Source organism: Diplotaxodon limnothrissa, linkage group LG1, assembly GCF_057381915.1.
Source record: "Diplotaxodon limnothrissa isolate DT_005_m linkage group LG1, D_limnothrissa_male_GT1.1, whole genome shotgun sequence".
NCBI lineage: Eukaryota > Metazoa > Chordata > Actinopteri > Cichliformes > Cichlidae > Diplotaxodon > Diplotaxodon limnothrissa.
The window spans coordinates 23,926,093-23,942,281 of NC_140596.1; the positions used below are offsets into that span (position 1 = coordinate 23,926,093).

The following is a 16,189-nucleotide window of genomic DNA, read 5'->3' on the forward strand; positions in this document are numbered from 1 at the left end:
AAGAAGAAGAAGAATGTATTTTTTGTGTGATATTTCGCGTTAGGTAAAGTTTTTACACCGAGGTTGCAAACACACTCCTGAGCAGCAGGCCTCGCCTCGGTTCCTGCTTACTTTTAATGCTTTTACGAAGAAGAAAGGCTACTTTGCTTTTTTCCGGTGACGTAACTTCCTTTCTGTCCCTGCTAACCTCAGAGTGAACACGCGCTCTCCTATCTAGCTCAAGTAAGTTTGGTTTTAAAACGTAAATAACGTATTAAACACTGAGAAAATAACTGAGCCACCCAGATAAGCATGTACACTTTCAGCCCAGGCATTTTAAGAATATTAAAGAGCGTTTAGCCAACATTAATTCCTTTCTTTGGCTCCCGGAGCTTACGCTAGGTTGGCTAATGGTAGCGGAGAGCCGCATGGGTGTTAAAATTATGCCGTGTTTTCCCACATTGTCGCATTTTTGAGGATTTATAGAGGTAGAGAAAACAGTATTTTAGTAGAAGCATATTCAATATTCGAAAATATGTAGTTTTTAGATGAGTGGACGATGGGTATCGGCTGTAAAGTAAAGCAGCGAACTTCTGTTTTACTGAAAATCGCCGTAATAACTCAGAAATGTGTTGGGATCACAGTCCTGTAGCTGTCTAAACCCAGGAAAAAACGGACCCCTAAAGGGGTCGACCCTACGTCTTTTGATGTTTTTTGTTTGTTTGGGGTTTTTTTGTTAAATGATGCACTAACAAGGACAGCATTTAATATTCCCCTGCTGTGGTGAAGCCATATATTTCTTATAAACTGTAACATTTTCACATAAAAATCAGAGATTGAGCTTTTGAGGCATACCATAACTTTCTCCAGGCTTTGATTTTTATATAAAAATTTAGCATATGCTGATAATGAAGAAAAATTAACATGTTGTATGAGTTGTTGTGTTTCCACTTTTGTTAATGCAAAAACAGATTGTCTGAACTTTAGACATAACTCATTTTCCTGTGTCCATAAAAACATCCCGCATGGTTACTAATGTTTCCAGTAAACTTGGTGTTTCAGGATGCGTTACGTTGCTGCTTACCTGCTGGCTGCCCTCGGTGGCAATGAAAACCCTGATGCCAAGGACATCAAGAAGATCCTGGAGAGCGTTGGCATTGAAACCGATGACACACGCCTCGACAAGGTACACAGCCACCTGCTCCTGTTTGTGTTTTATTACTGTTGTGGCTTCAGTTTTTCCCGGCAGCTGGTTCCTACCTTTAGGTTATGTTTATAATTGCGTCTATCTTTCTCTCTCAACAGGTTATCAGTGAGCTGAAGGGCAAGAACGTGAATGACGTTATTACCACAGGTGAGTTTCCCACAGTTTCATTTATGTGTGTGTGAGACCATGATTAATTTTGGTTTACAATTTTGTTTGGCTGAAATGTTGTTAGGTCTGAAAGTTTAGAATTAAATGGCTTCAGGCAGTATTTTAATACTGACATGGACTCCCTGCAGGGGTCTGAACTAGTTTATGATGTTGGATACTGTGACTAGTGATAAACTCATTTGACGCACAGGGAAAACAGATTTAAGGGTAAAAAAAAAAAAGAGTTATTAAAAATATGAGTGAACTAAGCTCTCAATGCTGGATTCCTCCGTAATGGAGGATGGCACACTGTGTATGGACCACAGTTATACTGGAGAATTTGTTCATTGAAAATGGTTCATAAGGGTATTGTGTATAGACAAATTACTTATTGTATGCACAAATTATACTTCTTAATTAATTTTTATTAGTCATCTTACACACTCAGTGCAATAGGAGTAAAAAACAGAAACCCAGTAGCAAGTTTAAAAGACTAAAACAAGAACTCATTACTAAACTACTACTAAAAAAGATACAGCGAAGAACAACAGAATGAAATATAAACGTCATAATGTAGAGTACTGCAGATGGGCAGAAAAGTGGCACAGTGTTAAAGGGTTAATATCAGTGCTACTGGTGCATGCAGCAAGTGATACTTGTAATGCAAAAACAATCCTAAAATACAGTTGGGATTAGAGCTGGGCGATATGAGATTTTTTCATATCACGATATGTTTTTTTCATTTCAGGCGATAACGATATCTATCACGATATAAGCCAAATAACTATATTTGTAAGATTTAAATGTGCCGTTGCTCACAAGTAAAATGTGAAATAATCAGCAGCTTGTTTTTAAATATTTATTTCCCATAATAAGTTCAACAGGGTAGATGTACTTAAGGAACATGAGACTTTTTCAGATAAATAAAGGCAAATATTGCAAACTACACAAAAGGCAGCCACTAAAGCGTTTAAGTTTCAAAATAGAACAAACGAAACAGACTAAATTGTCAATTCCACTTAGAAACAAAGTATTAATTCTAAAAATAAATCTTAGTTTGTTTTACAGAAGAACAGACAAAACTGACTAACTTTTGTCAATATCAAATAAACTGAGAACTAAAAGGAAATTCTCAATCTCTCCTTGTTGTATAGCTGAGCTTTTCAAACAGTTTTAACAGTTACTTTAGTCTGACAAAAGCCGAATGACGAATTAGCGCTTCCAGTCAGAGACTGAGGCTACGTCCACACGTACACGGGTATTTTTGAAAACGGAGATTTTCCGTTTTCGTTTTAAAAAATAATCCCGTCCACACATAAAGGCAGAAATGAAGGAAAACGCTGCTATGAACATGCCAAAGCAGCAGGTGGCGCTAGATTCCTAACCGTGCCGAAATGTTGGCCAATCAGAAGTCTAGAAGCCTCGGTGGGAAAAAGTAAACAAAGCTGGGGCATAGAAGCAGAACCGAGTCGTATGTGTGGAGGGACAGTAACTGTGTGTATATGTAAGCATTTAAACACTGCAGAGAGTAGAATTAACAGTATTGTAGAAATTCATTTCACCGAAACAATAACGTGGCGCACAGTGTGACGCATGCACCAGTTTATTGTATTTCCAGACTTGCTTTCGGCACAATTTACAGTGCACGCTACTCTGTTTTTTGTCAGACTTGAAATAGCCGAAATACCTTCACACTACGGACCTTCTATGGCTCTTCCGTTCGACAATCTCTCCGGCATTGGAACCATCATCTGTTTTCTCTTCGGTCACGCTCGGTTGATTTTTCTAGTCGGCACACTCATTTCCTCCATTATGCGCTGGCTCCATTACCCGCTGACTGCTTCCCAAACAAACACACGTGCGGCTTGGTACTTGTGCTGTACGTAACAAGTCACGCGACGTGACGCTGCGGCTGTGATTGGTTCAGCTCTGCGCTACTGAATTTGGATCGGCTGACCTTTTTTTTTTTTTTTTTTTTTTTTTTTTTTAAGAGGACAAGAGCGGCGAGGTCTATCGCGATAGCTTAATTTCTCTATCGAGTCAAAGTTATATCGCGATACATATCGTTATCGTTCTATCGCCCAGCTCTAGTTGGGATGGTGTGAGTGCAAGTTGCAAAACATCAATATTTGATTTTCTTATTTGGGTCTTCGTGATAGCTGATCTTGCACCCTATTTGTGGGCTGAAATAAAATATTTCCTGAGTGTGTCATGGTGCATTTGCTGTGATAATGAGTTTTCTTGCCATAGTTTCTATAAACCCGCAGGGCATGATATCTCACTGGACAAAGTGAATCGATTTGAATATAAGATAAGAAAAAAGTTGTATTTAATCAGATGTGTAAAGTCAGACCACATGTAATGATAACGGACCGTTTCTGACCTCTGTCTTGTTTCTGACTGCTGAGTGTCGATGTTATCACTTGTGCTTCATGTCTGCCAACTCGTGTCTCCTCAGGTTACGGTAAGCTGGCCAGCATGCCAGCAGGTGGTGCCGTAGCCGTTGCCAGCTCTGCAGCTGCTGGCTCGGGCGGAGCCGCAGCTCCTGCTGCAGGTGAGCATTGCAGCTTAGCACCTTGTTTGGCACCATCAATCATATTTGCCACTTTGTGATTTTGCCTTCACCTTGTATGCTTGTACGACTACATGGAGCCAAATAATGATCTGTTGACATGAAAGATGCATCTACACAAGTTAATCTACACAAAATCCGCACTATACTGGGTAAATACAGTGCAGGCATTTAAATTTATTCTACGGTTTTAAGTTGAATGGTTTTAGAAAAGAGGCTTTTTTTGTTTTTATATTAATACAGCAGCGTGTAAGAAACGCTCAACAAAAACTGGGAAATTCCAAAATAAAAATCAGTTGCATTTAAATATATTTTAAAACAACCGTTATATTAGGCAACCACGTGAGCAGGTTGCTGTGTCATGGTGATGACAGCAGGACGTGATGTCAAGTGCTTTTTGTTTTTCAGCTGAGGAGAAGAAAGAGGAGAAGAAGGAAGAGTCTGAGGAGTCCGATGACGACATGGGATTCGGCCTTTTCGATTAAACTCCTTGAACTGATCAATAAAGTTTTTACAAAATCCCTCTTATGCAGCTTTTCTCTTTACTTTAAAACTTGTGTGTGGGGGGGTTGTGTAATTTGACCTGATCGGGCCTATTCTTTGTTCGGGTATGTGATCTTATTCAGTTTAATGGAGAAAAAAAAACTGAAAAGGCTCTGGCTGATGAGATTGAGCCCAGTGTTCAGTAGATGGCGCTGTGGAGCCTTTGAGCGCTAAAGCAGACGACACCAAATCCTTCATTTTTGGGCTTTTGTTCAGCGGTTTGAATTATCCACGAGCTTAGACGCAGATATCCACACTTGACACCTGTGAGGCTAACACTTGAATTATTAACAGCTAGGGACAAAGTGTCACGTGACGGCGAACTGCTGCCGGCACGGCTGAAGCTGCACGTAGTCCTCTGTGCGTCAGCAGCAGTGAGCCTCAGAGGGGAAAAAGCAAAGTTGCAAAAAAAGAAGTATTAGTTTTGAGGAAAAGAAAGGATGCTGCTGCTTCAATTGCATAGCGTAAAGGTAAATAAGACAGTTGTGTAAACGATAAACGCTTCGCCGATTGAGTGTCGGCAGCCTGTCGCTATGACAACTTTACACATTAGTAAATATCTATTCGCATACATCTTAATGTTTTATAAAATACATATTTAACAAGTAAGAAGACTGTTTTGCAGTGCTTGATGTGAGTAAAACGTAAAACTACATGTATGTAAAATTCGAACGTTGGTCTAGAAATGATACTTTTATGGTTAATTCATTAGATTTTAGCAGGGAACAAACGGTTTTACAAAACAGCTCAGGTGTAATAAGCAATAATAAAATTAAAACAAACACTCTCCTGAAAGCATATATTATCAGCGTGTAAAGGTCAACACCCAGAATGTAAATTATTCACCACAGTATAAACCGCGCAGGCGTCCAGTATCAGCGATTTTCTCTCATTATATGGGACCAAACATCACATGTTGTTTTTATTGACTGGGAGTTCTACTGAATGCCTCTTCCAAGTATCTAGGGTGACAAGGTGTCCTGCTTCACGTGGAGCTTAACAGCATTTTTATACCTTGAACCCTTGTCCCACATATTAGGACATTGCTCTATATTTGGCTCTTGTTTAAAAGAGACAGATAGCTCCCTAGAAAGATTTGGCTCAAATATGGATTCGTTCCTACTGAAAACTAAAGATCAAATGCTGAAATATTTGCTTCCTTGTAAAAAGCTTTAACATTTTGATTTAAAAACAATTACAGCACATTTGTTCTTTTTTATGATCTGTGCCAAAATTTTAACCGAAACACCTTGTCCGTGTTTACTTTTCAAGTTAGATACATTAAAAAAAAATTCAAACAACCTCCAAACTTTAGAAATGGGTTCCAAGCAAACATACACTCAGTGGACAATTTGTTGGGTGCACCTGTTCAACAGCTTGATAATGTAAATACCTAAAATCAGCCAATCACACCGCAGCGGCTCAGTGCAAGTAGGTTTTTAAGGATGGTCACAATGACTTGCTAGTTCAAACCAGTTCAAACCAAGCTATCATCACAATGGGGGAAGAAAGATGATTCAAGTGACTCTGAACGTGGTTGCTGGTGTCAGATAGGCTGGTCTGAGTGTTTCAGAAACTGCTGATCTATTGGGATTTTCCCACACAAACATTTCTAGGGTTTACGGAGTATGAAAAAGAGAAATTATGCAGTTTCTCTGGATGAAAAGCCTTGTTGATGTCAGAGGAGAATTGCCAGACTTGCTTCAAACTCTGGAAAACAACAGTTACCGAAATAACCACTCATTACAACAAAGGTGTGCAGAAGAGCATAACACTGGATACACAAAACCTGAAGCAGTTACACAGCGGACGACCACACTGTGTGCTACTCTTGTCTGCAAAGAATGGGAAACGGAGGCTACAATTCACACAAACTCACCAAAATTGTACAACAAAAGACTGGATAAATGTTGATCTCATGAGTCTAAATTTCTGCTCCCACATTCAGAATCCTGATCAGAATTTGGTGTAAACAAGATGAAAATACTGATCCATACTGTCTTGGATCAGTGGTTCAGACTAGCGGTAGTGGTGAAAAGATGTGGGGATATTTTTCACCATGCTTTGAGCCCCTTAATATCAACTGGGCATTATTTAAACACCACAGCCCACCTGAGTACTGTTATTGACCATGTCCATCCATTTGTGACTACAATGCACTTATTTGTGGATAGCTACTTCCAGCAGAATAATGTGCCATATCACAAAGCTTGAATCATCCCAAACTGTTTTTTTGAAGATGACAATAAGTTCACTACACAAATGATCTCCATGGACACTAGATCTCAATCCAGTAGAGCACCTTTGGGGTGTGGTGGGTCAGGAAATGTACATCATGGAGCGAGTGTGTGATGCTGTCACATCAATATGAACCAAAATCTCTGAGGAGTGTTTATAGCACCTTGTTAAATCTAGGCGATGAAGAGTTTAGCTGGTCCAAACTTGTACTAGAAATTGTGAGTGTACTCTAGATCCCAGTTTGTTGGCATCTAAGTGAGGAAAACTACACACAATGCTCCAACAAATACAATACTTAGTATGTGCAAGTAGGGAAACCTTGCCTTGGTAATGACACAACAAGCCTACGCTATGGATTTTTACCAAGGCAACTCCTGTGCAGGGTGTCATAATGAACTTGTTAGTCATGTTCTGGTAAGTGATCATGAGACTGTTTCTTAACCTCCAATTTTCTGGAATGTTTTAATGACATAGTAAAAAAAAAAATAAAAAAATAGATGAATCATTCCACGTGATCAAAGGTGAGTCAGCAGATCTTGTTACAAACCACAAACAGGACCAAAGACGTATGAACTAGTTAGTATTATCACTTCTAAGTTGACTTTGTTCACATGTGAATGAAAATGATGAAAAGGATGTTTTGAAATTAAACAAAATAAAGTCAAATAGGCTCACTAACACTGGGGTACGTGCTCTGATGTTCTGCCTCTTGGCCCCTCCCACACCCCCGCCAGGTGACGTCACTAAGTGCTAAACTACAGGCGCCTGAGTCGAAACATTCAGTCGTGTCTCTCGTTATCGGACAGTGAAGGTTACCTGCTTCAACAGTGCTTGAACGGCAACCTTTCAACTGTCTTTATACAGCACAGCACGGGACCAGTCGCTCCGATACATCGAGTGAATTTAAACTTGAAACATTAGCTAGCTTAGTCAGCCTTGAAAACCACCTAGCTCGGAAGCTAACTCTTTGTTTTGCTAACAACGCACTGCTTCGACCTCCTCTCAACAAGACCTGCCACTGAAATTTGGTAAGGAAACGTTCCCTATGTTTTCTTTTCTTATCGTTATGTTTGATTATAGATTCCAGGCTGCCATTGGCTTTGTAGTTTGATAATACTGGTTCGATTTATCCGCTTCAGGTCGCAGTCAGTGTGGGCCTGTACGCATTTGGCTGCCCAAGCTTTGCGCAGTGTTTTCAGCGCCATGTGTGGCTTCCTTCAAACACATCGTACTAAATAAATATTTACTTTATTTAAACAAGTCGAGCTTTAACCAGATTCATACTTTACGTTGTGACTTATGTAATTGTTAAGGCCTGTTTTAATGGTAAAGAGTGCAAAGTTTAGCAAATGTTTTCATGAAACTTTTTTTCCCCTGATTTTTGCCTTACGTAACGTACATGGCCTAGCCCAGTGATACTGTTTGATGAAAGAATAACGTTCGTCAAACATCAAAAATACTGAGCAACACAATCAGTATTACGCAGCTGTTATGAGGTGTGACACTTATAAGTCGAGCTATTGTCTGAGGTTCGTGGGCCAAACCCCAGAAATGTATTTAAACACAGTAAAAGGAGCCTATTTAAAAAATAAAAATAAAAAAATTAATTAATCAGAACCTTTTCACTGCTCTTGAACTCGTCCTACTCTAATCACCTTTGCAATTAGTTACTGATATAATTGTGATTTTTATGTTTCAGAACCATGAGTTCCCAGGTCAGACAGAACTTCCACCAGGACTGCGAGGCTGCAGTCAACAGGCAGATCAACCTGGAGCTGTATGCCTCCTACGTCTACTTGTCTATGGTAAGAGCAATCCATGGTGCACGGTCAGATTAAAAAGGGTTATTGAAGGACAGCTCAGTGGAAAGTACCAGTCTGTAACATCTGGTGACATTTGGGTAATCGTGCTCAGAGAAAAGGGAAGTGTGAGTAGATTTTATTTATAATCAAGAAGTGATTTTAATTCCTTTTAACTAGGCTGCTATGTGGTATAAGTGCTGTGCTTGGTTTCAGTCCAGGTACAGCCATTGAGCTGAGAAAAAGGCAGGGGAAGTGGTTTCGGAGGTGTTGAAGCAGCCTACTGCCATTTAAAATGGATAAATAAATAACCCACTATCAGAGCAAGCTGCTTTTTAAACAGGATTAGTCAAATATAAGGGAGGTTTTTAAACTGAGGGGATATTAATGTTTAGGTATTGAATTAAAAAAAGTTGAAGTTCCTTTGAGTATGTATAAAGAACAGGCAGGCAACTATGGTTTCTGTCCTCTGTATGACAAGTCCTTTTTGTTTGTAATGGTTTTGGCAGGTAGATTTTAAAAACCTTACCTAAAGTTTACAAACTTTCTTCCTTACAGTCCTACTACTTTGATCGTGATGACCAGGCATTGCACAACTTTGCCAAGTTTTTCCATCATCAGTCGCATGAGGAGCGTGAGCACGCTGAGAAGCTAATGAAACTGCAGAACCAGAGGGGTGGAAGGATCTTCCTCCAAGACGTCAAGGTATGAGATTTGTGAAAACAAATGGACTGTAACTTATGTTAACTTCTGGCTGAGTGTGAGATTGTTCTGGGCTATCTTAAGCTTCACATAGGGACAGAGAGATACCAAGGGCGTGGGCGTGCAGAGTCTCTTATCGCTTTCGGGCATGCAAACATGACCGCCAGAACTCGAGTGAAACGTTAAACCGCAAATCTGCTTTACATATTCAGGAAGCTTGTTTTTTAGGTCAGGTTGGTGAACGTTTATCTTTCATTAATAAATGTCTCACTTGTTTTTGGGTTTTGTTTTTTTATGATGCTTTAATTGCAGAAGCCAGACAGGGATGAGTGGGGCAGCGGTGTCGAGGCTCTTGAATGTGCCCTGCAGCTCGAGAAGAGCGTGAACCAGTCACTGCTGGATTTGCACAAACTCTGCTCTGAACACAATGACCCACATGTGAGTACTAAAATATGATGTGTATGTTACACAGCAAAGTGCAGTGAGAAGGAACACCAAAATTAAATTGTGAACACACGTAAGGCATGCTGATTGGTTGTACACCTGCAAATCTGGAAATCCATTTTATTTTTTGTGTAATATAAAAACATAGGTGACTCTGATGTGGCCTGTATGACATTTATTTTTAAAGTGTACGTATAATGCAGGAGATGTCTCTCCTTTCTTGGTTTTTTTGTTTGGTTTTTGTTTTGGTGTCGTCTTATTAAACCAAACTGTCTCTTTCAGATGTGCGACTTCATTGAGAATCACTACCTGGATGAGCAGGTGAAGTCCATCAAAGAGCTGGCTGACTGGGTGACTAATCTGCGCCGCATGGGCGCTCCCCAGAATGGCATGGCGGAGTACCTGTTTGACAAACACACTCTTGGCAAAGAGAGCAGCTAAATCTCTCACACCACATTTACTACAGCTTATGTGTATTTGTATCTTGCTTCAAAATGAAAAGCCATCTGCATGTTGCTGGTTAGACCTTTAAAGTTATTACTCATGTTATTATTAGAAGCCCCTGTGAGTTTGTTCAAACCCTCCCTATATCTTGCATGTCTCTCTACAATTAGAAATGCTCGTCATTGCTACATATTTGCTGTATTTTAAAGCCTGGAGGTGTTACTCAGACCAAATAAACCAACCCTCTGGATTCTGAACAGTTTTTTGTCTTTCATGTTTCTGTGATGGTAAAAGTGCAAAAAAACCTGCCTACACCAAACATCAATCTGTTTCAGTTCCTTCTCCAGAGAAAATAAACTGCAGCTGATTGCCTTCAGATAAAAAATTCACACACGTTGGAGCTAAATGGCACAAATGTCAGGTCCGTTTAAATTTTTCAGCAACTGGTAGTTTAAAGTCTGGCAGCAATTCTTGTTTTAGCATAAACAAGCAAAATAGTCAGTTTAGCTGAACGTAAACCGTTTTCAGAGAGCCTCAATTCTCCTGAAACGTACCCACCAGAAATCCCAAATAAGCACCTTGATGTTATACTAATTGGCAGTTTGTTGTCCAAGTTTTTCAAATTTACGTTCTCAAGCTCCCTCAGTATTTTATTTTTTTCCCTCAAAGTTTACGAAACTAATCTGGGGATTTCCAGCTTGAGCAAAGCTTGTACAGGAAATCAAGATGAAATGTCCGAGAGTCTATCTGCGTCATCAGCAGTTCCCTCTGTTTTGCAGTCGCATACATGTTTTCTTCCAAGGATACAGACTGTGCGCTCTGGTATTAATTGTGACTCCCTCCAGTGGTGAGTTACAGCCAGCAAGACTAACAACAGCGTTGGTGGCAAGAGTAAAGGTGTCAGCAAGGCGGAAGAATGCCTTACAAGCCGCCATAATGGAAAAAAACTGCAAGTTACTAAATGCAGGATAATGTATGCCAGGGAAATGTGTTAATTAGCCTAAATGAAATGAACGTATTTGGGCTTCACCTAAAACAAACTTAAGATTTATTTTTTTATGGCTTGATTTGCATCCATCCATTCGCTTCCGCTTATCCTTTTCAGGGTCGCGGGGGGCGCTGGAGCCTATCCCAGCTGTCATAGGGCGAGAGGCAGGGTACACCCTGGACAGGTCGCCAGTCTGTCGCAGGGCTAACACACAGGGACAGACAACCATTCACACTCACACATTCACACCTAGTGACAATTTGGATTAATCAATTAACCTATCCCCACAAGCTGCATGTCTTTGGACGGTGGGAGGAAGCCGGAGTACCCGGAGAGAACCCACGCAAACACGGGGAGAACATGTAAACTCCACACAGAAAGATCCCGGCCTGATGGTGGAATTGAACTCAGGACCTTCTTGCTGTGCGGCAACAGTGCTAACCACCGTGCCACCGTGCTGCCTGGCTTGATTTGCATTTAAAAATATATTATCAACATATTTTATTCAGAACTAGTTCAAAATTTAAAGGGATTAAACAGTAATCAATGCATCAGAGTAGTCCAATTTAAACCATGTCAGTCAAAATGCAAAAGTGAATTCATGTTAGTGAGAAAATCAAACTTACTCCCACCTGAAGCTATCCTACTTTATATGCACCCATTGTGCAATTTATCAGGAAAACCTGTTCAGCTGCTTCCTACTGTAAATCTTACCAGCCAATCACGTGGCAGCAACTTATGTAGACATCGTCAAAATGACCTGAGGTTCAAACTGAGCGTCAGTGACTTTAAACATAATATGGTTGTTGGTGTTAGATGTGGTGGTCTGAGATTTTCAGGAGTTGATCTACTCAATTTTCTCTCAAGCTCTCTTTTCTTTAAAAGCATAATTGTCTTCATAGACGTTGATATTGATAGTCTGTGTTCTCTATTTATTTAGGTGCTAATTTTATCTTAGCGTTTTCCTCTTACATACTTTGTAAATGCACTTCTGTCTACTAGTGAAGTTAAGTAAAGTCTGGATATTTACATTACAACAAATCCTTTAACTATGAATGCTTTAAGAATTTTCTGTGGGTGAAAAAAGTCCTAATGCAAGAGTTCAAAGAAGAATGACCAGAGTGCTAAGGCTGCAATTCACAGGCTCACCAAAACTGGAAAAACATTGCCTTTCAATTTCTGCTTCAGTATTTAGATGGTAGGGTCAGTATTAGTTGTTCAGACTGCTGGTTTTGTAACAGTGATGGAGAGATTTTATTGGGACTCTTTTTACCAATTGAGCATCTTTTAAACACCAGTGTGCCATCGTCTGATGGCTGCTTACAGCAGGATATCTTACATGTCGCGAAGCTCAAATTATCGCAAATTGTTTTCTTGAACATGACAGTGAGCTGACTGTACTCAAATGGCCTCCAGAGTCACCATCCAGATCTCAGTCCAACAGAGCACCTTTTGGATGTGGTGGAATGAGAGATTGACGTTGTGGATGAGCTGACAAAAAATGCTATCATGTCAATATGGACCAAAATCTGTGACGAATGATTCCAGCACCTTGTTGAATTCATGCTCTGAACCCAAGAGGAAGTCCAACCCAGTGCTGTATCTAAGAAAGCCACCATTTACTGTATGTCACAAATTAGCAGATATGGGAAATATCAAATTTCTATCACAAACACTTTAGGGGAAGCTGTTAGAACAACACACCGCATACTAATACATCACATGTTAATGTACCACATAAAACTTTATTCCATACAAAGAAGAACTGTTTTTCCAAAAGCAGAAGTGCTATAAGGAACAATCCCCGCTATCACTCTGATCATCAAACTGCCTGGAAAACTCTCAGTCAACAGCAGGATGTGATGTTTCACGCTTCTTCAAGCTCCACCAGCACACCGTCACAGTCTTTAGGATGGAGAAACATGACCGGTTTGCCGTGAGCACCTATCCGCGGCTCCGCCGAAAGCATTCTGATGTTCTTGGTTTTTAGGTCGGCTATCACAGCGCTAATGTCGTCTACCTGCAGTCATAGGGGGAACAAAACATTATTGTTCAATTCACTTGTTATCATTAGGGTTAAAAATGATCACAACTGAGTGTCAACTCTCATAACACTGCAAACTAACGCACAGGCCCCCCGTGCTGAGTCACATAATTTGGGACAAGCTGTTACTGGATTTATAGGACCAACAACAACACTGACATTTGTTGTCTGACATGAACACATAACACTAACAACAAACTCTACTACACTCACACAGGCCCTAGATAATTATTCCTAAATACTTTTTAAGCTTCGATACACGTAGTAATTATGATTTCTGCAAAAGCTGAACTGCTTTTTTTAAAAAAAAGTTATTTTACTTTATGTAATTTAGTAAATTCATAATATTACATTAGGCCATTCTCATGGTCAGTGATGACAATTATTTTTCAGTTTTTAGTGTTTGAAGATGTTCATTTTTAGATTAATTTGTTAGTTTCCGTCTTTTAAATTATTACCTTATGATGGGTATTTGTAAATTCAGAGTAGATCTTAAAATAAAAACACAAGCAAAGATAATCGTGTGGTCATCCCAGGTCATATCATATGTATTTATATGTACCAAATAGCCATACTACTACACCGGTTCACAACACAACAAATGCAACACAACAGTTTCTTATAAATACCATGTCACAGTCTGAAGGAAAGCATGTTTTCTTTGGGCCATTCTGACTCACAATCCTCATAAAACACGAGAGAAAGATTTTGCTGCAGCACATCCTCAGAGCAAAAGGAAAATGAATATGAACCAGAAGGCAAGGATTGTCTCATAAAACACTAGTGCAACTAATGCTTTAAACCAGTACACTCATTCATTATATACACGTCACAGTAGACGTAGACAAGAGGAAGTACGAAAATGAACAAATTCTGAATTCAGTCTCGTGAATTTGGGGTCACGTGAACAGATAAATGAAGCAGAGCCATGCAAAAATGTAATAAAAGCTCTCCCCTGTCATCGCCGTCTCACCTCGATACAAATGTGATGCATTCCTCCTGACTTGTTTTTCAACAAGAAGCCCGAGATGGGGCTCTTCTCTCCGAGAGGATGGAGCAGCTCCAGCTTGGTGTTGCCGAGCTCCACGAACACAGTGTAGACACCATGATCGGGCAGGGGCACCTTCTCACTCACCGTGGCCCCCAGCACGTCCCGATACAGCGCCGTGGCCTTCTCCATGTCGGGGACAGCGATGGCGATGTGGTTAAGCCTGCCCAGCTTCCACAGAGACGCGGGAACACCCTGATGGAGGGGCACCGTTGTTGAATGTGCCCTCCAGAGCGCGACGCGAGAGCATCTGGAAACACCCGCCGCTAAATATGAAATTAAAATACAAAGAGATCAGCTGTGTTTGTTGTTTCTACTCGAGTAGCTTTGATGTATGCTGTATATTCTGGACCAAGTCCCGAGTTACATTAATGATATTTAAATCCTATGCTTCCTGCACTCCCAAATCTGTTCTCCTTTGTGTGACTGACTGTTGGTTTTAGATCATATAAATAATAAATAGACCAATCTTTACCGTTTGGTGTTCTGTTTGATGCTTGCTGACTTAATGTAAACATGAATAACACTAATTTGTGAAAGAAAGACTTTTCAAATTAAAATGATTAGGCTTCCCTTCCTCCTACGACCAATCGACAGGGCAATTCCTTAAAGACGACTTTTTAAAGTAAAGTGCTCATACTGAGCATAAAATAATACCCTCATTTTGGCTTTTCTGCACCTTACCATTCATTCAACTCAATAAAGTGTTTCATACTTTCAAATGACTTTATTGAGTTATGTTGTAAAATAAACCTACCGTCTCCTTATGAAGACATAGTTTTTTACTGATGATACTTAGTTTTTTATTTTAAAGCTGAAGTATCAGGAGAACATATCAATAATCTTTGTTTTATTACTATAAGAGCAATCTTTTGTTTCCCAGGCCATAATCTTGTTTTTGCCTTCATTGGAGGTCATCTTTGAATTCTTCTCCTAGTCTCAGACAAGGCTTAATCCCTGTCTGGGAAACCTGCTGTTTATGTACTGAACATATACATATAATTAGGTTATTAGGTCAACCCTGTGTTTCAGAGAGTAAATAACAGTACCCATATAATTTTACACACATCTCCTTGCCATACAAAAATCTTGGAATAAAATGCTCCAGTGTGAAGTTACTTCATGGTATGGCTTTGGCTTAAGTTAGTAGTTAGGAAGTTAATAGGTACCTTGGCCAAGCATCTCTGTCTGTAAACGCAACAGCTTGAAGTGAATGATAAAACTTTGTAGGGGTGTAGCGTGGGGTCATGTTAACTTGGCTTACATCCACCAAGGTCAGCGTAATGATTTATTGGTCACAAATTCACAAAAAGCTTTGTAACTTAGAAACCATAATTCTTATGATTGTCCTGTGTATTGTAAACATGGAGAAAGCAGATTGTAAAGATTTCAAATGTGTCACCTTCAAGGTCAATTGATTGATCAATTGATAGCCTGATAGACTGAATTGATTGAGAGGTGATAACAACGCTATGTGGAGCTATTTTATTGGAAAACAAAAGTAAAAACTAGTTTGATCAAAGACTTTTTTCACCTGACATGTATTGCTAAACATTTTAGGAACCACTGAAATAAATGCTACACATGTACTATATCCACATAAAAAATGATACTCAAAATTATGCCAACTATATTCAAATGGGTTTCAAGGCGGCAAATAACAAAAGCCTTTTTGCTGCACTACAAACTTCCTAAAGTATATTTGAAAAGAACAAAGAAAATAACTGAATATAGAGAAAATACAATACTACTCCCTTAAAAGTAAATACTGTATACAGAGTGAGCTGCCTTGGCGGAGGTTTGCGCTTTTTGAGTGCTTCTGGTTCATGATGTAACGTAAACATTGTTTATGTTCGTCAACTTTGCGGGCTCGTTTGAGCTTCCGAAAAAAATTACAGCTCACTATAACGAAGCTTAGTATCATCGTTTATCGTTTGCAGAACAGTGAACTTAATAGCGAAAATTTCGAAGCTGAATAATTGTTGACACAGACCTGCAACCTTCAGCACGGCGGACGCCATGTTCGTTCCCCGG

General features: G+C 39.7%; 3 protein-coding genes across 3 annotated transcripts; 2 read left to right on the plus strand and 1 right to left on the minus strand.

Moving 5' to 3' along the window:
• The first annotated feature begins 168 nt into the window (after nt 1-168).
• On the plus strand, nt 169-4,428 carry rplp2b (ribosomal protein, large P2b). Its single transcript, XM_085355418.1, has 5 exons — nt 169-222; nt 1,042-1,165; nt 1,285-1,333; nt 3,792-3,887; nt 4,314-4,428. Exons 2-5 carry the CDS (start codon nt 1,043-1,045, stop codon nt 4,388-4,390), a joined length of 345 nt encoding a protein of 114 aa, XP_085211544.1. The 5' UTR covers nt 169-222; nt 1,042; the 3' UTR covers nt 4,391-4,428.
• Nucleotides 4,429-7,425: 2,997 nt separating this feature from the next.
• Nucleotides 7,426-10,327, plus strand: LOC146639802 (ferritin, heavy subunit). The gene is made up of 5 exons (XM_085355427.1): nt 7,426-7,714; nt 8,386-8,491; nt 9,044-9,190; nt 9,500-9,625; nt 9,914-10,327. The coding sequence occupies exons 2-5, from the start codon at nt 8,390-8,392 to the stop codon at nt 10,070-10,072; spliced, it is 534 nt and encodes a 177-aa protein (XP_085211553.1). The 5' UTR covers nt 7,426-7,714; nt 8,386-8,389; the 3' UTR covers nt 10,073-10,327.
• A 1,910-nt stretch (nt 10,328-12,237) lies between these two features.
• On the minus strand, nt 12,238-16,182 carry mcee (methylmalonyl CoA epimerase). Its single transcript, XM_085355444.1, has 3 exons — nt 16,149-16,182; nt 14,081-14,421; nt 12,238-13,083 (listed from the first exon to the last, which is right to left on the minus strand). Exons 1-3 carry the CDS (start codon nt 16,174-16,176, stop codon nt 12,931-12,933), a joined length of 522 nt encoding a protein of 173 aa, XP_085211570.1. The 5' UTR covers nt 16,177-16,182; the 3' UTR covers nt 12,238-12,930.
• Nucleotides 16,183-16,189: the final 7 nt, after the last annotated feature.

Excerpts from the sequence above, each read along its gene's own strand:
- rplp2b (XM_085355418.1), top strand. The coding sequence starts at position 1,043 with ATGCGTTACGTTGCTGCTTACCTGCTGGCTGCCCTCGGTGGCAATGAA. Across the intron at positions 1,166-1,284 it reads ATGACACACGCCTCGACAAG|GTTATCAGTGAGCTGAAGGG; the intron begins GTACACAGCCAC and ends CTCTCTCAACAG. Across the intron at positions 3,888-4,313 it reads AGCCGCAGCTCCTGCTGCAG|CTGAGGAGAAGAAAGAGGAG; the intron begins GTGAGCATTGCA and ends TTTGTTTTTCAG.
- LOC146639802 (XM_085355427.1), top strand. The coding sequence starts at position 8,390 with ATGAGTTCCCAGGTCAGACAGAACTTCCACCAGGACTGCGAGGCTGCA. Across the intron at positions 8,492-9,043 it reads CCTACGTCTACTTGTCTATG|TCCTACTACTTTGATCGTGA; the intron begins GTAAGAGCAATC and ends TCTTCCTTACAG. Across the intron at positions 9,191-9,499 it reads TCTTCCTCCAAGACGTCAAG|AAGCCAGACAGGGATGAGTG; the intron begins GTATGAGATTTG and ends CTTTAATTGCAG.
- mcee (XM_085355444.1), bottom strand. The coding sequence starts at position 16,176 with ATGGCGTCCGCCGTGCTGAAGGTTGCAG. Across the intron at positions 14,422-16,148 it reads CGCCGTGCTGAAGGTTGCAG|CGGCGGGTGTTTCCAGATGC; the intron begins GTCTGTGTCAAC and ends TTTCATATTTAG. Across the intron at positions 13,084-14,080 it reads TGCATCACATTTGTATCGAG|GTAGACGACATTAGCGCTGT; the intron begins GTGAGACGGCGA and ends CTATGACTGCAG.